Source organism: Spodoptera frugiperda, chromosome 18 (assembly GCF_023101765.2).
Source record: "Spodoptera frugiperda isolate SF20-4 chromosome 18, AGI-APGP_CSIRO_Sfru_2.0, whole genome shotgun sequence".
NCBI lineage: Eukaryota > Metazoa > Arthropoda > Insecta > Lepidoptera > Noctuidae > Spodoptera > Spodoptera frugiperda.
This window is the reverse complement of record NC_064229.1, coordinates 4,941,521-4,961,906: the sequence shown is the minus strand read 5'-3', so window position 1 is coordinate 4,961,906 and position 20,386 is coordinate 4,941,521. Positions and strand designations below refer to the sequence as shown.

The following is a 20,386-nucleotide window of genomic DNA, read 5'->3' as shown; positions in this document are numbered from 1 at the left end:
CAGTCAGTCAGTCAGACACTCAGTAACAAATGAGTTTTATATAAATAATATAGATTTGTGTCACTACATAATATGGAGGATTTATAATCTGATTAAATTTTATACACTGGACTAGCTTTCCACCCGTGGCTTCGCACGCGTTTTCTCAAGGAAGCAGATTTTCAAAAAGAATATACACGATTTTTTGTCAGTCACGAATAGTCCGCATATACAAAATCCCATTCCCTTTTTTAGGAAAGTGGGAGGGTTAGAAAGAAATAAAAAGTGTACATATGTCACTCTCTATCCTTTCAACTATCTTCTCTCAAAAATTCACGTCAATTCGTCGCTTCGTTTTGCCGTAAAAGACGAACAAATAAACAGACACGCACTCGCATTTATAATACTAGGTAATAAAGTAGTAATGGAAAAATATTATTTATTTAGTCCCTGCATTAGAAGCACTATTTACACTGCACATAATATATTATATACCGTCAAGATCTACCTTTTTAATATTATAAAAGTTTCATAGAATATAAAAATGGAAAAAGTAAATTATAATTTAATTAAGTAAAGAATAAGATATTAGATAGAGAATTGTTTATAAATATTAATTAGAAAGTTAAGTAGACAAGAAAAAAAATATGAACTGAACGCATCTTACTTCGATTTTAACTTTGAAATCAGTTAAAAATAAAATGTAAATAAATTCTATATACAAAATTAAAATTACTATGTATGCAACTTTCAGAATAATATTATGAACTAACCAAGACCGCGCAAGCTATCCTGTATCGCGACAAAAAATCGCAAGTCGTTCCTCAATAGACTTTAAACCTTATATCTTTGTAATAAAAGTTCAAAATGTATTAATGTACGACTTAGCAACCTATATTTGCCGTATGACTTCTAGTCTTGAACATCAGCCTCACGTACCATCGCTCTGGACTTTGATAACAGTTACAAGATATGAACTAAATGTTTAAAATCTCATTTTCTTAGAGATTCGCAACTAATACCATGCTCCATTGAAATAAAAATTAGATTGAAGTACAAGCGATTTTGATACTTATGCCGCAGACATAAAGATGATATTTAAGCAGAACTGTAATATGAAACCAAGCTTTCTTCGAGACTCTTTGAACCTCGAAGAACGGACGGAAATATATCAGTTCTACTTTTTAATTTTAAATATATGAGCGTTATTTGGGGGTAGGTAGACATTTGAAAGGTAGCTAAGGGTCGATTTATAGCAGCGTCTATCTAAAACTGCACGTAACAAATTCAACCTTAACTCCACAGCGTAAGGGTCAATTTATACTAGCGCAGAGTCAAAGCGTTGTTCGCGCGCAGACGCTCGGATACCGACGAATGCGCGCGCCTTTTTAAAATGTCAGAAGTAATGTGTGCGTTACGCTGTGGAGTTAAGGTTGAATTTGTTATGTTCAGTTTTGAAAAGACGCTTCGATGCGCTTCGACTCTGCGCTAGTATAAATTGACCCTAAATAAACTTAGTCGTTAAATCAATGTCTAGAATGTGGTCTGTGTAGACAAAATATGGCATGTAATCGATTGAGTTATGTACTCATTATAAAAATAATTCACGGGATTGACATTATCATTCGACAAATTATGTCAAACCCACTTATATTGATCTAGGGAGGCTAGTAAATAAGAATCAGCGCTATTATCGAAACGCAATATACATATACTTTATCTTTAACACAATACAAGTCGAAATCGCTTGACAAAATAATTAAATATATGCAATTGTTATTTCAAATGGAACATAATAGTATAAAATGAACACACATTCTAATAATATTAAGTACTAAATGAGAAATATTTCCCAAAATAAAATTATTATATTATAATACATGGTGTAATTAAATTCATGGGTTTTACCTGCGAACTTATGTTACTAATTGCATTTACGATGTTTGTGCAATAAGTGCACTTAGAGTCAGTATATACAATATACAGATTATTAGCTCCACTGAACCAACCAATTAGAACGCCGAACGCGCTCTCGTTTCGATTACTTTAAACGTGAAGCAAACTCGTACTAAGGTTACTGATTGGTTGGTTCATTGGAACTGTTGGCCAATGAGAGCGTCGAACGCGGTTTAGTTTCGATCTCGTTCAATTTAAAACAAACTCGTTATAAACCCTACGTTTTAACGCTTTGAACGCCACGAGGGTCACCGGTGACCGACGTTAGCTGAGGATTTGCCTCCAACAGTTTTCTAATGGCAGTCAAAGTCTTAATAATCTGTATTTTTACTACTAGAGAACTAAATCTCTCTTCTCGTTGTATTATTTAATTTTTATCGCATATACTGACAGATATGACGTTATATAAGATAGAACCTTTAGTTTAAGATATCGCCCATGATTTCAATTACACTACGTACATTTAGAACTAATAGCATTTACAATAAAACACTGACCATTTCAAATCCATGGCAGTCTTAACTAAATAAAACTTCTACTTCTAACACTATCAAATAATACATTTTGGACTTAACAATAGGGTAGTTGGCTGCATTTGCTTAAATAAATCCTTCAATTCGTGAAATAATAATTGCAAGTAAATAAATTAAATTAAACGAAAGTAATGTAAAATATTAGCTATGATGTCATCGACAATGAAGTGTAATATATATTTTACTAGCTTCTGCCAAAGCCTTTGCCCGCGTTCCCGTGAGGTAACTATGAGTTATTCCTGGCCATAATCTACCCCTGTTCCAAATTTCATCACGAACCCTTCAGCAGTTTTGACGTGATTGAGTAACAAACATGCGCACAAACTTTCATATTTATGTTCAGTTTACATTATATGAGTAAGTATGATTAAAATAACAATATTAATACAATGTACTTGTTTCAATTTACAACAAAACTAAGCTCAATTTTTGGTAAAAGAAATCAAAGCTTTACTCCTTTTTAAAACAAGTTTAAAATAATGGAGACAACTACCCTATCGCATAGGTATAATAATCTTGTAATTCAGCATTATTTTTATCATTATTTTTGGTAAGGCGAAGCTTACTACCAAGTTATTTCCCTCTATAACATTCTATAGTAAATTCAGCACCATTTCACTCACATAACCTATTCCATACCTTTTAAGTGACTTGTAAACGACCAATGAGTGCAGACTTGGTTTTCAATAATGACTTTTATTACTAAATACATATGGCTGCTTTTGTACTGGCGGGACACATTAAACATGCCTTATTGGAATGTAGCTATAGCCTATTTACAAGTAACTAACGCATTTGATAGTTGCTGAAATGCTTTAGTTAGTTGAACAAAAATAAAATAGTTTAAGTTAATTATAGTATTTTTTTTCATTGTAAAAGCTGTACCTGACAAAAATACTCTCTGAATCCTAAACTATACCAAATATATTATCATTTATCATCGCTCAAATCGATCAAAGCTGTCGACAGACTTCAAACACTCAACACGAATTAAATAAGGAATTAATAGTCTTAAAAAATATACCAGAACTTACTACAAAATTATAATAATTTGATTGGAAGTGAATGTAATCGATTTTCTTGCCCATAAAAAAAATATTGTTCAGTAAAGCCACTCATTGTACTTTTAATTCCAAGGCAAATTAAGCCTTTCCGTGTACTTAATAACGTGTAATATTCAGTGACCTAACTGAGATAAGCTTTCTATCAGCTGATGATATAAGTACTTGTAACTGAAAATCGCGTTAAGTGTTAAAAATCAGCAAGTTATCACCGGTCAAGTTTATATACCTCAAGCCTGCACGCTAGGCGGCCGTTACAACAGCCTAAACTCATAGTTCGTCGAATGAGGAGCTCTCTCGTTCGTCGAAGGGTCGCGCCCTCTCTCCCCACCGCTCCCAGCGCTCCGAACTCAGCAAAGACTCCGATTCTTCCTCTTGATTCGGTACAGGATACACGATGCCATCCCCGAAGCTACACCGTCGATTTCATTCATTATGTTGGTCACATTGAATCACGTCGTGAGGTTGGTGTTAGTGATTTAAAAAAAAATACTACTTGGTCTTATAAAAAAATGGTGGGAAAGCAAGCTTATTTACGTGAAGGATTGTGAGTAATTTTGGTGTAAAAAAATTAAGTGCATATTGATAAACTTTATGTATTGTTGACAATAAATTCAAACACGTATGTAAATTAAACTTGCAAATAATTTGTAATTAATTATTACTATAACATTCGGATCTACAAAGGGACGTAGCGTAACGAGACATTAAACGATTACTTAAACTATTCCTTAGTAACGATTTTGTTCCAAAAACAATTACTAAGCACTGGGTTAAGTAACCATTGAAATTACTCTGAGTAAGTCGTGAGGATGGTAAAGCCATTAATTTCATCAAATTCATAATATGACTAAAAAATATAGGATTTATATGTATTTATAAACATAAAGACAAAAGTATGATGACTGAATATTTTCTAAGACACCAAGATCAATAAATAAGACAAGTGAACAGACATAAAAATGGTAAGTATAGCGGTATTTTTAATTTGTACTAAACTTATCTTGCAGACATCACTGAATAATATTAAACACAACTTTATGTTTTTGAATGAAAGTGTTAGTGACAATAATAAATAAATAAAACTACTATTACTCCTACGGAGCAGGGTTTAAGTTTAGGCCGATGTCTTTAAAAAGTGTAAAGAAAACTTATTCTATTTTGGGCAGACTGTCTTTCTTATTACGGTGCGCGTCGTAATGTGCAATTTTAATAATCAAATCTCGACGACAGAACATAACTCATGTTGTAACCAATTTCGAATCTAACTTAAATAATTGTGATATTTTAATTCTGTACGTGTGGCAATACAGTTGACTTCAAAATGCATAGTTTTTTTTTTCAATTGTTCAAATTACTCTGTAATGAATGGATCATTACAGAAAAGAGTAACAAAAAAGAATTCCAGTAGTTTAAAAAAACCGGCTAAGTGCGGTCGCACAAAGCATCAGCTTTTGTTGTATTGAAGCCACGTTTAAATATGGTAATTTGTTTTTAGTATTTGTTGTTATAGCGGCAACAAAAATATAGAATCTTTTCAAATTTCAACCCTGGTGACAGACATATTGGATTCCGGTTTTTACCCTTTTTTTAAGATGGGAAAATCATCTAATGACTTCTCCCGCCTTGGGTGAGGAAGGGAGTGTCAGACTCTTACTGACTAAAAACCACCCCGTTCCTTCTCCTCCTTTGAGCCGGAGCCCCGGTAACTTGTTACGTTGTCCGCAGCTCCGGATTCCCATTTTTACCCTTTGGGTACGGCACCGTAAATACATTTATATTATGGTATTTTTGAACATAGATCACGACTCAGTCCTCGAATCAGTATAATATATAAACCTGTTGATAGACAGTACTGCCCAATATACAGAAATAAATCATCATTACAACTTAAGAAATACAACGCCATAACTCCGATTAAAATACCTCTACCGCGTTACTAAATCTATAAATAAATACAAGCGCAAATCAACTGTCCTTTTGCGCACACCCGCTTCTACGACAAAGCATCCTAAACGTACGTAGCATGCAATATATAACCTACGATGCTTACTAGTAACTACCTTCATAAAAAAAAGAAGTGAATGACATAAATTTGGAATCGTTATCAAAAAGGTTGGATGACGCCAATGAATGAAAAGCAAATTTAATTAGTCGAACGGATTTATTTATATATATATCGTAATCGTAATAAAATATAGCGAAATGGGAAATGTTTCCTTATACTATTTGCGGGACGGTCCTGCCCTTTCTAGGGCACAATCTCCATCTCTCAGTCTCGTGGCCCATCTCCGTGCTAAAATATTAATAAACGTTGCTTATTTTTTATATAATTGCCGAAAGTAATATAATTTTGAATAGTACAGTATATAAGAATAAAGCGCGGGTGCTACATACGTTTTGGTTGTTTAGTGTAAAGAAAAATTTATTAGTTTCAAAAAGTTTGTATGAAACTTTATCATGAATTTAACGTGTTCAAAATATGAAGCACAATTTATTTTAACTTGTATAAGTGTATTGTAATTATTTGTTAATAATACTTTAAGATCGGTATTATATGGATGCCCAAGCGAAGATCTCTCCTCAAGTACAGTACCCTTAGTACGAGTTTGCTTTACGTTTACCGAGATCGAACGAAACAAGAGCGCATTCGACGTTCTGATTGGTTGGTTCATTCACGCCGGCCAATCAGAGCGCCGAACACGTTCTAGTTTCGGTTCAACGTAAAGCAAACTCATTATAGGGGTACATTACTGTTAAAAAGGGATGCACGTATCTGTTGAATGTATTTGCATCTCTTTTTCAATGTATTGTAATTCAGGAGAGATTTCCGATTAAATATAATTTTAATACGGGCGTATGTGTGGTGTAACTATGTCCAAACGTTTTGTAGCACCCTAAGACATGCAATAGACTGAGAGAATAAGAGAAAAGGCAGAAATTACTTGAAGAAAGATGTATAGTTAGATATACAGCACACAGACGTATTGAATCAGAAAATTAGTATGAAAACTCAATGAATTGTTATTTATATTGTAAGTCGTACGACCGTATCGATTTGCTTACTAATTTCTACAGTTTAAAGTAAGCTTCAAGTAACAAAAAATGTGTAGCAAAGTGAAATAAAAAACAAAATCAAAGAACAAAACATTTTATTGTGCACAAAAATACTTACAAAATACAATTCTAACTTTACTCAGTCTTGTGTGTTGTATATAGCTCAGAAATAAATGCATTAAAAAGCAATTTGCATGTTGCACAGTAGTCTTTATATTTTAATCATAATTATTAATTAAAATATGAAACACATGTCAGCTGAAACCTCCCACATAGCTTGAGTATATTATTCCATAGTTTGGCACTGTGTATAATTTAATAATGTATCTATAAAGTTAGTTTGAGCGCACATATGTCAAAAAGACATTGTTCTTGCATTAAAATATTTGTGTAAATTTATCCTAATACGTATAAACTACTAACATTCTATCTCATGATAGAATTTATACATTGGACTGGACATATAACAATTTACTTCTGTTCTCTAAGAACTCGACAAAAACAAGCAGTCACAACTAGAAAAATACTTCAAAAATAGCTGCCGATCACATTTGTAATGGCAAGTAAGATTCGTAATTCAGACCTTATTCTAAGGCGTTAAGGTTTAATACACCTCGTATTGCATTAGCAGAGCCCACGTCGTTTTTAATGTGAGCATAAATATCCTAGGACGGCCGGATATAACGCGACAACAAATTGAAACCTTAAAGTTAATGTCATAGATGTTATATTTGATCGTGAGAATCGTACATAATTATTGTCACGGAAATATCGCTTTTGCTATATTGTGATAAGGTATAATATGCTCAAGGTATGTGATTGGGCATGGCTAGATTGTGTTCTTCCTTGGCGTCTGACCTTGACCGCGTAGTGCCCATGGATTCGTACCCATGAGTTTCCTGGGCCGTGGTAAATGTCTGGAGCTGGTGTTCGCGTCGGACGGGGAATTCGCACCCGTCTCCGAGGCTGACAAAATGATCACCATTTCAGAGGAGTAACGTTAAGCGTGGCGGTATGCGTTAACTATATTTGTCTTAACTATTACCTACAAGGGGAAATTCTCTACATTACAGTCTTATGAGTGTATGATATGGGAAAATAAAGTGGAAACTAAATAATCGAAGAGTAAAAATAGAGTATTATTTTCAAAAAAGTTCAATATTCGAGCACGCCACGTGAAATTACTTTAAGTTCATAATAAATTAAATATATATACAAGATATGGCAACACCCAATAATTAAGTAGAAGGTTGCCATACACATATAGGTGACAAGTGGTAAGCTAGCAGATAGAACGAGCTGTTATACATACAAAATGAACATTATGGTACAAATCTCCAAAACCCAAGCTTTTATAATTTGTTACCAACCAACAAATGTATAGAAACAGACAATTTAAGCTGAACTATGTTAGAATATTTTAATATTTAATTCAACACAAATCCTAAATTATTTTCAAAGGGATGTTGAAAGTATTGAAACTGAAACTAAACCACCTGGATATAAGAACTATTTTTGAAGATACGGTGATAATGAAATGAATAGTACTTCAAGAAGTAATATTGTACATAGATATTGTGTACATAGATATATTTACATAGTGAAAAAGTGAATATCCTACCTTCATGCCTAGTTAGTAAGGTGCCATCATTGCTATAGTATTATTATGTTATTTTCAATACTATTCTGCACACACGGACAAATGTTAGAATTGGTCATTCACTTCTTTTTTCATCAAACATGTAAGATAACATGCACACTGATCACACTGAACATACAATATGTATTTATAGCATCCACATAGTAACACCTAACCACGTGCGTCATTATTTACCCAAACATGCTGTATAACGGTGTTACCATAGTAACCTTAGTGTTGCCATAACCAGGATGCCCCATGATTGATTTTTTTATTTAATTCGTTATAAAAGAAGGTTTTACCTAGTGAAGACTGGTACCAGCCAGAGGTTAGGGCTGTTCCCGAAGACCTCTTTGAAGTTGTTGAAGGCTCCTATGGAGAAACCATTCTTGTCAGCGCCTCCGCGGAACATAGGCGCCCTAAACGCCTCTGGAATTAACAAAGTACAATAATTATTTGATTACTATCAAAATAATGTTTATTGTTATGGATATAAGGGTTATTAAGCTTTTCACTGCCAACAAAAAACTGTTAAAGGCTATTCCTCCACTAGTGTCGGACAACGTTGTCCGACATGGCGTCTGTGTTAACTGGGCATTTGTTACATAGTGGGCGTGTGACAAAATACGCTAAACTTTACCGTATTGTTTTAAAAAAAAAAGTATATATGTACGTTAAAGCAATATTGATTTTCAACAACAATTCCATTAGATACCGGCTACCTTTACTCTACCTAATCTACAGTCTGCACTACACGAATAACGACTCTATGTTATAGTTACTAAGTTCTATTTTTGTAGTGACTGCAATTACCATAGACCAAGTTCTTAAGCATAGAGTTTATTATTTGTCCGGTAGGACTGCCCAAGCGGCGGTATGATACGAGCATATCTGAAAGGAAATTTTTATTTAGTTCTCAATTATAAACTATACGGTATGTAAGAATCGGATTTTCGATACTTTACCCACGTAAAGTTTATCAACAAAAGCGATTCGTAACTCGCAAGCAAGTTATTTATCTCAATTATTATTGCGTCTTTTAACATTAAACGCCATGGAGAGCAAGTGACCGGCTCTAGCGGGTGATTTGCCTTCAACAGATGTTTGTTGGCAGTCAAAGTCAATTTGTTAACAAAAAATCATATTATTATGTCCATCACAATTCACATTTTGTCAATAAAATTTAAGATCAAACTCTAGGTAAAGTATCGAAAAATTCTCTCTAACACGCTGTATACATTAAACATGTCACTACTTGTAATTGCAGTCACTTTAGTAAGATACAATTATAATACTATATACACTTTATGGGTAAACAAGTCTGATTTTTGTACTCATATAGAACCCTAAATATAATGAGAAACAGATGGAAGTTTTAAAAGAAATAGTAGGCTCTGCGTCATGAAATCGAAACAAGAGCGTGTTCAGCGCTCTGATTGGCCGGCTTGAATAAACCAACCAATCAGAGTTTCTAACGCGCTCTCGTTTCGTACTAAGCTCTCTGTTTGCTTTATGTAACATATTAATATATTGATACATAGTTAGTAATACGAATTACACATCAATATAAGCTCATTAGGATTGTATACTAATATTTTTTCCATATTATTTCTAACTCTGATTAATCCATTCTAGGTATAATTTATATTACCTATACTATTAAATGACTGCCTAAACTATGCGACAGAGGCAGATATACCATATTTTGAATACGTTATGAGATTTGCATTAAAAAATTGTTACATGCTCATCTATTCATTCTAATTTAGCCGTAAAAGGAAAACATTAAGAGAAGTATTAAAAAAGAAATCACGCAATACACACCTAGAGTAGTCCTATTATTGATAACGAGGTAACAATGGTAGCCGAAGAGTGATCCCAGCGATATGGCGAACATGAGTGCCACGAAGAAAGCGAACACTATGTGGTAACGGCCCGCGCTCGCCGCCGCACCAAACTCTCCCTGGAAAACCAACTGACACATAACGTAACTGGTAACATCTACTGTTCAATTATATGTTCTATTTAATGGCAACCCTAAATAAAACAACAGATCAGTTTTGATGTTCAACAAATGTATACCGTATGGAGACCGCTTATGACTTAATTTAAACCACATTTTGTTATCATCTTGGCTGACAATATACGAGAAATGAGAGAAATAGGCCCTGTAGGTAGGTAGTAGGTAGATAAGCCAAAATGTGCATTATTCTCTATTGAACTTATTTGAACATTATTTACTAATACGGCATTATAACAGCAGCGCCGCGTGTCCGTAACATTCTTAGACAACCCACAACATTATACAGCTCTTCTGTGATCAAGTATCATGGAGCTGTTCACACAGAATTAAATACTTGGTTTATTTAATTATTTATTTTGTTTGAATATGATTTTTTTGCTGACGTTGAAATATTTAATTGTATTATGCTTCTGTGGACGAGTCCTACTTGTAGTTTGATTTAAATCATATGAGTGATCTCCATACTGTATATATTATGTATACCATGTATTTTTCAAAGACCTGTCAATATATATTTTTTTAGCATAAGTAGTATTATTTTTCATACCTTAATTACAATAATGATGTACCTATGAAATGAAGTCGATCAATTTACAGTACATACAAATATTAATAATTAATTCTAACTAGATAAAACAATATTTAACCCACCATATTTGAATTGAAGGTCTTTGAAAAATAATCCTGAAAAGTAGAGTGATGCATTTCGTTAATTTTTCGTATCGAATACAAATTAAAATATAAGAAAACATGACACGGGGTGTTTATAAAATATCTACAACATATTATTTGGAGAAATTGATTGTGCCTAATCGGTTATTTTAATAACTTCGTTACACAGGCGAAAGACGAAAAATAGTAAACGAAATAAAGAAAATTTCGTACAAGTGCGTATGAAAAACTATTATATAATTTCAATTCTATCAATCATACATTTCAATTTAAAAACCTGAATTTATTTTGCTACATCTTATACATATAGTCTGTAAAACATTATAAACACCCTGTCTGTGTATAATTTATTCTTAACGATGTTTAAGGGCCGGCGCTCATTGCCGGCACGGCACGGTATGGCATGGCAAAGGAATTTATTACCAATCAAGTCATTTTTAATGCGATTTCAATTAATTTAGAGGCCATGTTATTTTATTTTTATACTACGATACTGTCATTTACACCATGGGTTGCCGCAGCAAGCCATTGTATCTAAAACGTTGCCCCACACTAGAATTTTCTCCTGTGTCGTGGGTGCGTTTACAAACATACAAGTTCACATACACATTACATCCAGACCCGAAACAATAATTTGTGGATCACATAAAGGTTGCACCCGCTACCCGTTGCACGGCAGCCAGTTGCCCAGCCACCGCACCAACCGTGCAGTCGAAGGTTGAGGTTGTAACTTGTGCAGCGGTCATGGCAAGTAGCTGGGCTTTCAGCAGAATGCTACGGAAGACTACAGCATGTCATAGCACAATCTGCCTTACAAGTACCATGCCGGCCGTGAGCCCCGGCCCTAGGAGACTTGAGATTTAAATCATGTAATAGAAAATGAATCCAACATAATAATATGTACAGCACATAACACAGAACAAAAGCCATAAGGGGAAAATACATATAAAAATTCCAAGAGGATATTATAGTAAAAATACTAATGACAAATACTTATCTACGTATTACTATAATAAAAATAATGAAAAGATAGTGTGACTAAGTGTTAAGCTACGAACAAAACTGAAGATAAAATGCTATCAAAATGATTCACAAAAGTTGTATACAGCAATATCGAATTCTTATATATCTGAAATAAAAAAAAAATCAAGCAAAACCCACACTATAAGTATTCCACACTGTTTAAACGTATATATAATTATATATAGTGCTATATACATCCCACTGCGCAACCGAATTACTTATACCATTTAAACAATGTGGAATATTGGTAAAACTTATTACATAAAAAATATATCTACAAGTTGCTTTCGAACTAAAACGATCGTGACACGCTGTTATCATAATATTTATCAGATTAATGTCAAGGTAGAAGTGATGATTTCACCAAGCTACGTGAAAATACATGCTTAGATAGTGACTAGAACTAATCATTACGTATTAGTATTGAAGCGTGACTAATATTTAATGTAGAAAGTTATTCTGTACACCATTGTCAGATAAGTTTAGTGTTTATATAGCTTAATGTAAGGACTATTACGTCCATATATTAAGCACTTTTAAATGGTGCTATGAACTGTTTATTGCTTTATAGAATTCGACATAACAATCTAATAATAAACAGTGACTTGTCGAGCAACGCGGAAGATAACGTTCTTACTTACAATAAGATAAGAAGTGAACTCAAGATATCAAGCATTCAGCGTTGTACTAAGCAATATAACAACAAAATCTAATCTATGTAGCAACTAGCAACATTTAACCTATTAATCGCCTCAAAGTAAACAGGCATAAATAATTAGAAAATAAACAATTACGTTAATCATTTCCATGCATATTTTAGAAACAGAGCCTTTCTCAATCAAACGGTCGCAGTGGGCATACTTGTATTCCTGATACATCTGGAAAGTGTCAGCCTTGTTACTTATTATGTCCTTAAAATACTGATTACATTCACATCGTACCACTGCTTCCCTATAAGTGCAGTTACACATCAAACAAATCTATATAGCAAACAGTTTAAGAGAGTTACATTCTCAGAAGAAAAAAAGGATTACTTGCAAAAAAAGTTTCACAAAGGGCTGCAAGTTACTGGCAGACAGAATTGACACACAAACAAAGAGTTAAAATATAAAAAAAGTGGTGGGGTGTACCTTCCAGAACTTAATGAAGTAAGGGAGACACGTGGCCATGATGAACATACAGTATAACAGAGCGTAGCCGAGGAAAAGCATGAAAAACTTGTAGTTGAAGAAGCAGACGCAGTTGTTGACCCATGGACAGTGGTGGTCCATCTTGAGTACGCAGCGGGCGCATATACTGCAGTGGTGCGCGCGGTCCGGCTTGATCAGCACGCACCGGTTGCAGTAGCGGACCGAGCCGGACATCGTTCTGGCAACAATTCACACGTTTAACATATATGCCATGTATTTCGGTTATACACTCAAAATGTGACCAAGATTGATGTAAAATTTTCGTAAATATATAACGATTATGTTTCGTCAATTCCATCGCCTGCGAGCACACTCTTGACCATTTTTTCACTCTGTTACAAGACAGTTCTTAGTGACGGAAAAAGGAAAGAAGTGGGTTATTAAGCGGACAGAGTGTGTTATTAACTGCGGTTTTTACCTCCAGCGCAGTGCGGTTGTATGAGGTTTACTGTCCACGACAAGTCATAATTATAACGAATGCAGCCTAGATATAACGATAAGTGGATTTGTATGAAGAGCGAATGAAACTTTGCCACTCCGAGGACACAGTTCTGATTGTTTCTACGCAAGATGCAAGCATTCGACTTGCAATCGTCAATTGACGAAAGCGTGCGTATGACGTGCGAATACGTGGCCAATGGGCCTTTGTTTACTTTTTTTTTTACTTTTCACATCGATCTTGACCTGAATGTAGACTATTGTAGACGTATATTACATATTTTGGTTAAGACTACTTTACTTGAAACAAGGATAGCCACCGAAATACTCAAGTTCGGTGGAACTTGTGGATGTAGAGAATTTGGAGATGTTTTTCTCTCAATTCTAGCTACACAGAAAGAAAATGGACAAACCTCGTCAAAACGGGTATGGTTTTGCCAAAGTTTTCTATTATCTCTTTTTTTGTTTCCGGGGGTACAATTTGCGCCACTAATTTTCTTACATATTCTACAACTCTAGAATTGAGAAAAAAAGAACAAAATAAAATAATAAGAATGGGAAGGAAAAGTACGATGGGGTGGGATTATAAGGTGAGAGTAGCTCTACTAGGAAATAAAAATAAAGATCTAATTGGAAGGACATTAAAAAAGCCAGCTGTAAATAACACTCCTAAACAGTGTGGTGGGCTAATCACACTATGTAGTAACAAATTCTTGTCAATAAAAAAAAATTAACTTAAGATATTACCTGGTAACAATTGGCAGGTCTTTGGCATAGTTGTCCAATATAGACCGTTGCACATCTTCGGTCTCTGCACTCAATAATTTTTCTAATTCAGTCTCTGGTAATTTAAACTGAAACAGAGATAATACAATTAGGATTAGAGTGTAAAGTAAAAGCACAACATGACAATATTTATTTTCTAAAGTTTAATAATGTAACAAAATGTTCATTGCTTGTCAATTGACATGAAACAATGTTTATGTTGTGTGAGTGGGGTTACCAGAGGCTGATTTCGCCTTCCCAATCTTCCCTAAACCCGATTCCCTGGAACCCTTAAATTTCTAGCCCCCAAAAGACCATCAATGCACTTGTAATGCCTCTGGTGTTTCAGGGGGTCCATGGGTGGTGACAATTGCTTTCCATCAGGTGATCTGTATGCTTGTTTACCGGCTTATAACATAATAATAACTGTTAAAAAACATTAAACTGAAAAAATAAGATAAACATTTGGATGTAGTTTTACTATCCATATTAACTATCTTTGGTGAACATTAAATTATATTTCAAAGACGGTGTGAGTGTTCAGAATTTCAACATTATCACCTGCAATTTCAGCCCTTACATGGGACACCTAACATAACTTGTTTAAACCAGGTGTTACATAGTATTACAGTCGGGGATTTAACACAGCGCCATGTTATCACACAAATGGTTCTGCTGTTTACGAGACTCGAACTTGAATTCACAACATATTGTTGATGTTACAATGGTTTGGACATGTAGAAAGGATGGATGAAAGCAGATTTACGAAAGACATATACAAGGCGAATATGAGAAGGTACCCCAGACGGACATATAGCAACTAGATTGGCGATATATTAAAAAAGAGCCAAATTAAAAGTACCTTTAACCGACGAGCATGCATGAAAAGACTGATGACTGTTAATGAAGCGAAAGAAGTGTGTAAGAACCATGGGAAATGGCGTTCCATTGTCTTTGCCTACTCCCATGAGAGACAGGCGTGAGGTTATGTATGTATGTATGTTGTTGATGTAAACAGTAGTACAAAGTAAATTAATCCTTTAAGGATGTCAACAAGAGTTTTATTAATGGTTATTATCTAGTAAAATGATTCATCATAATGACTCAGACCTTGACACAGACTTCAGAATGAACAAAAATATCAAACTAAGAGTGTATTATTGAAAAGTAGGTCAGATACAAAACATTGATAATAATAGACACAGACACACCTAAGTTTATCAAAATCAATGAAAATATGTCCCAGTCTTATCACCAAAGAGGCTGAATATTAATGCTTAGTCTGCATATTTAAGTATTCTTTCCTGTTTTTGACCTCTGTATTTGACTTATCTGTTGCTTATTGGTATTCATAAAAAAATAATGTGTGAATAATGTAATAACACAAATAGTATAAGTATGTTTGAGTGCAAGTATACTGTCTGTAAAGACTCAAACGCCCCACTGGCTCACTTTCGACAGGAAACTACGACAAAACATAAAAAGGTTTCTCCAGTGTGCAAAACAGCTTGGTTGCGACCATTTATAAACTACTATGACCTACCTATGAGTTATGAATAATTCATTAAAAAGCTAAGCTCACCGTCTCAGGAATTGGTTTGATTTCTGCAAAAATAGTCCGCCAATACGACCACGCGAACATAATCAGAAGAATATGATATAACACCAAATAGATACACTGTTGAACCGTACTCTCAATGGTAACTGTAAAAGAATTCATTATTGTGTAAACGTTACAAAATGCATACATAATTCATCTGTTATTTATTTACAATTTATTCAAATACTAACAAATGCACAATTGGATAACGTAGGCATAATAAGACCAAGTTATAATAGACACTATTAACAATACTGGGAGCCATTTAAAAGCTCTCCAACACCACATATTGCACGTTCTACAACACACACAATATCCAGGAGATGATACTCGATTGTTTTGCACAGATGAAGCCATTATTAGAATTAAACTACGAAATTGAAAATATCCATGTTCTCCTTACAAAAAGGACAATAAAAAGTGACAGACAATACTGCTTATTCTGTAACCATTACCAGTTGCAATAAATAAAACTAAATAATAAAATAGTTGTTTTGACAGCAGTCACTCTGCAGTATTTTGTCTATGGTAAATTAGTCGAGTTAATCCATTGATCTATACTGTATAGATAGGTAATTATTGTCTATATGCAAAATTCTATTCTATATGCAGAACTTAAGATTATAATTAATTATCTTGACATACATGTAAGGAATAATGACGGATTGGACATCGATGATCTATACTACGAGTGCCTGAATTTTATACGTTGTCTGTGGCATCGCAGTACGCTACCAACATACCCATTCAAATCATTCAATCCATTCATTCGATTCGATGATTAATAATAACGTCAATTTGGGAGTTGGTAGTTGGTTTGGTTTCTATCTGTAGCATATAAAATTTTGTTGTCTTTGTAATAAAACAATTTCCAGAAAACTCTTCATTCTCAAATAGCGTTTCGTTTTAAATCATGGAGGTTAAAGAATGTAACGATTTAGCTGAAGAAGTAAGTACTATCAGGTCGATTTTTAGCAAGTATTGTTGAAATATTGATTCACATTTAACCGATGTGACGTGTTTCAGAATCAATTCATTGTGGACGATGTGAGTAAAATTATTAAAGAGGCTATTGAGAATTCAATCGGAGGGACTGCTTATCAGCATAATAAAGTTAATCAATGGACATCAGCTGTTGTGGAATCTTGCTTGGGACAGTTGACCAAGCTACAAAAGCCTTATAAGTATATAGGTAAGTCTAGTTGAAAGTAATGTAGGCGCCTACCTACATGTTCATCCGTGTTTGAAACGTATATTCTCGCTGCTGCATAATGCTGCGCCATTTAAGTAATCTTGCCTGTTTATTTATTTTTTTATTTATTATTGTGTTTTATTGAGATTTGTGTTTATTTTTGCAGTGACATGCACTATCATGCAGAAGAATGGTGCTGGTTTACACACAGCTTCATCTTGTTTCTGGGACAATAATACTGACGGCTCTTGCACTGTGCGCTGGGAAAACAAGACTATGTACTGCATTGTCTCCGTGTTTGGCCTGGGAATTTAACTCTTGAATCAAATGCTTACATTCTACTTAAATGTTAATTTTATATTCCGCATAGTATAGTAATAACCAGCCTTAGTATTGCTTAGAGCTAATAAAAAAAATGTAATATTGAGTAAATTGGTAGTAAGATAAAGAATTATTTTGTTAGCCAAACATTATCTTTAAGTTATTGTAAATTTACTTTGATGAATTTGCATTAATAAATATGGCAACCTTTATGACATGTATGATGAGTAGGTGAAAAAAAAAATTAATTTGCATAAAGTAATAAATCTCTAAAAACAGCACAATCATCTATTAATTTATCTCAGTTGTAACAGACTTGTTTTATAGTCATTACTTAATTTAAGTATGTAGGATATATTTTCATACACAATAAAAAGTATCTAAAATGAAAATTTGTCTTTTTATTTTAAATACATGATTGTGTTAGTATTTTTTTATTGTGCTTATTTACTTGCTCTGGCATGCTTAAAAAATAACAAATCACAGTTTTTTTTCTGGTCTCAAATAGATTACACCTATTAACTATGCCTTGTCGTGTGTAGCGTAATGCTGCTCATGAACATGGATCTCTAGCATGGCTTGAAACTAGTCCAATTACTCGTCAAACGGTTTCGAGAGTAAGCCGAAAAACATTAATTAATGTAGTAAATCCCTCGAAAATTATAAACATTATACCTATTATCTAAAAATATTCAATCTATGTTGCCCGTTACATTATAAAAAATACTTAATACGCGGCTTCGCCCGCGTTCATGGGTGTAAAAAATAGCCAATATGTTATTCCAAACCATAACCTACCCCTCATCCCGGTCCCTTGAGCCGTTTTGACGAGACTGAGTAACAAACATACACACAAACTCACAATCTTTTGTATTTATAGTAGCGGTTAAAGCTAATTTCGACCATTAATCCTCCAATTATAGCGTCTCTGCCTTTGCGAGTAACCTAACATTCAACAAACATAATATTATTTACGTTTGGTACAGTGATCGTGCCTAGTCGATAAGGGATCGAACCGCACAATTAAGTTTGTTTTTAAGTCTATTGTAAATACTTTTTCGGGATAAAATGTACCCAGTTTTATGCCCAGCATATTAATGTACCGGTAGTTTTTGCGTGAGGCTTGAACATACAGATAGACAACAAAATTTTAAACACATTTTTGGGTTTAGAGTCTGCGTAGTATTATCCCCTACTGTTTATTTTTTTAATATTTTCATCACTGTACAGAATTAACACTTCTACGGTTTTATTATCTCTCTTCTTCACGTTGAGGCGGCCGTATTTGTATTGGAGATGGACGCTGCTTTCCTCACCATCTCCCGCCATCTCTCCTTGTTTGTGGACTGTCTGGTGCGGTCTGACACAGGGTTTCCCTCTACTTTCCCCTGCAGTTTTGTTGTGTGTAGATATAAGGTTATATGGAATTTAAGTATAGCAGTACCAGGTCATTACGTCATCTTTCGGTTGAGCTCTAAGAATAATAAATCAAAATATATATTTTTTATGTTAAACGGTTTTAATGAGCTCTTGACATTCTACCAATACTAATCAAGCCTTTACGTTTGATAATTAGATATGATTAGATAATTTTATATGTTCATCGAGATGAAGAGTGTGTATAAGATTGATCTGACATCTCTTTACCAGGAAAATATAAACAAACAAACGGGGCAAGCTAAATAAAACCGTTTAATATTAATAAAATAGAATAGGTAGACTAAGTAGTTAACAAATCGTCATCAACAACCCGTGACAAGCAAAGGCTAGTCGACAGCTATTTGTACATGTCTACATTACACATAGGCTACCTTTTTTATGCCACAGGAGCGCGCCGAAGCTGCTGGCAGAACCTTAACCTAGTGCTCAAATCGTGGGTTAAGAACTAGAGTAGCGTAAGGGCAAAAACTCAAAAAAAAATTTTTTTCACCATTCGCTTTTTCAATCCCCATATTTGTATGTGCCGAATTATGCATTTTTTAGAACGCAATGGAACGATGTGTGTAGATTGCTTAGTACAATAATAACGCATAAAAAGAAATAAAGTTTGTTTATTGCTAAAAGGAAGTATTTCTACTTACAATAATCTTGACATTATTTTGTCAATAAAATTTTGAGCACAACGATCGTAACTCGACTTACGAGCGAAAAGGACACCGAATTATGATTTTGTAGCCTAATTTGTTTCGTGCCAAATAAACGTAAGGAGCCGTTACTGCTTATGGGTCCTTGTTTTGTACGTGTTTGTAATTTTTCTCCGTGCCAAAAAAACGTAAGGGTGGGTTACGCTACTATGGCACTAAATAATTAAAGTAATGCAGTCCGTTATTATGACGTATGTCAACCAGTTTTAGAAAAATATATATATATATATTTTAAATTTAACCGTTTTTTTACCATAAATTTACAGTATTCTGTAGCCAATAAATAAAGCTTTATTTTAAGTTAAAACCAGATATACAGATACTATAGATTTTGCCATAAAAGACCTACAAGTTGACGGTAGGTAAATTTGAGTTGTTTTTCGGCTCTCCTGAGAAGTTGTCATTTTGCCCTTACGCTACTCTAGTTCTTAACCCACGAAATCGTTTGAGGTGTCTGAGGTTTTACGCATTCAATGTTTTACTTTAAATATTTGGTAAAGTATTTTATATAAAACATGCATTCTGGAATATCTTAATAAAGTTAAATTACCTTATTTACGATTATTTTCGATGTATAAAATCGCAAAGTAGAATTACTTATTTGAAAATTCGCGCGCTACCTACAGCGCTACATATTTGTGACACGTGACCGTCATCGATCCAATGGTTGAACGGTTCTCGGGTCCATTCAACTCTGTTCGGCCATCGCCGGGGAGAGGGACACTTCACAACACCGATTCTATTCATACATAGGAAATATTTATGTATCGCTGTCTCTTTTCCTCATATTGAG

At 34.1% G+C, this 20,386-nt stretch overlaps 2 protein-coding genes across 7 annotated transcripts; one reads left to right on the top strand and one right to left on the bottom strand.

The window, feature by feature from the left end:
- Nucleotides 1-2,396: 2,396 nt before the first annotated feature.
- Nucleotides 2,397-16,405, bottom strand: LOC118281699 (palmitoyltransferase ZDHHC15B). 6 transcript variants are annotated; one of them, XM_035602364.2, is made up of 9 exons: nucleotides 16,128-16,404; nucleotides 15,919-16,040; nucleotides 14,319-14,425; nucleotides 13,074-13,311; nucleotides 12,738-12,821; nucleotides 10,050-10,188; nucleotides 8,528-8,654; nucleotides 7,445-7,552; nucleotides 5,675-5,825 (listed from the first exon to the last, which is right to left on the bottom strand). In XM_035602364.2, the coding sequence occupies exons 1-9, from the start codon at nucleotides 16,291-16,293 to the stop codon at nucleotides 5,750-5,752; spliced, it is 1,167 nt and encodes a 388-aa protein (XP_035458257.2). In that variant the 5' UTR covers nucleotides 16,294-16,404; the 3' UTR covers nucleotides 5,675-5,749. The 6 variants fall into 6 exon arrangements, with proteins under 6 accessions (XP_035458260.2, XP_035458257.2, XP_050556242.1 ...); XM_035602367.2 differs by lacking the exons at nucleotides 5,675-5,825; nucleotides 7,445-7,552 and adding an exon at nucleotides 2,397-3,941 and having other exon boundaries at nucleotides 16,128-16,405; XM_050700285.1 differs by lacking the exon at nucleotides 7,445-7,552 and having other exon boundaries at nucleotides 16,128-16,405.
- Nucleotides 16,406-16,704: 299 nt separating this feature from the next.
- On the top strand, nucleotides 16,705-17,841 carry LOC118281701 (dynein light chain Tctex-type). The gene is made up of 3 exons (XM_035602368.2): nucleotides 16,705-16,885; nucleotides 16,963-17,128; nucleotides 17,295-17,841. The coding sequence occupies exons 1-3, from the start codon at nucleotides 16,850-16,852 to the stop codon at nucleotides 17,441-17,443; spliced, it is 351 nt and encodes a 116-aa protein (XP_035458261.1). The 5' UTR covers nucleotides 16,705-16,849; the 3' UTR covers nucleotides 17,444-17,841.
- The last annotated feature ends 2,545 nt before the right edge of the window (nucleotides 17,842-20,386 follow it).

What these genes read in the sequence shown, in the direction of transcription:
- LOC118281699 (XM_035602364.2), bottom strand. Translation starts at nt 16,293, where the DNA reads ATGGCTTCATCTGTGCAAAACAATCGAGTATCATCTCCTGGATATTGT. An exon ending in GACCTGCCAATTGTTACCAG is followed by an intron (nt 13,312 to 14,318) that starts GTAATATCTTAA and finishes AATTGTTGCCAG; the next exon opens with AACGATGTCCGGCTCGGTCC. An exon ending in CTGGTACCAGTCTTCACTAG is followed by an intron (nt 7,553 to 8,527) that starts GTAAAACCTTCT and finishes TCATTTTGTCAG; the next exon opens with CCTCGGAGACGGGTGCGAAT.
- LOC118281701 (XM_035602368.2), top strand. Translation starts at nt 16,850, where the DNA reads ATGGAGGTTAAAGAATGTAACGATTTAGCTGAAGAA. An exon ending in GTAACGATTTAGCTGAAGAA is followed by an intron (nt 16,886 to 16,962) that starts GTAAGTACTATC and finishes GACGTGTTTCAG; the next exon opens with AATCAATTCATTGTGGACGA. An exon ending in AAAGCCTTATAAGTATATAG is followed by an intron (nt 17,129 to 17,294) that starts GTAAGTCTAGTT and finishes TTATTTTTGCAG; the next exon opens with TGACATGCACTATCATGCAG.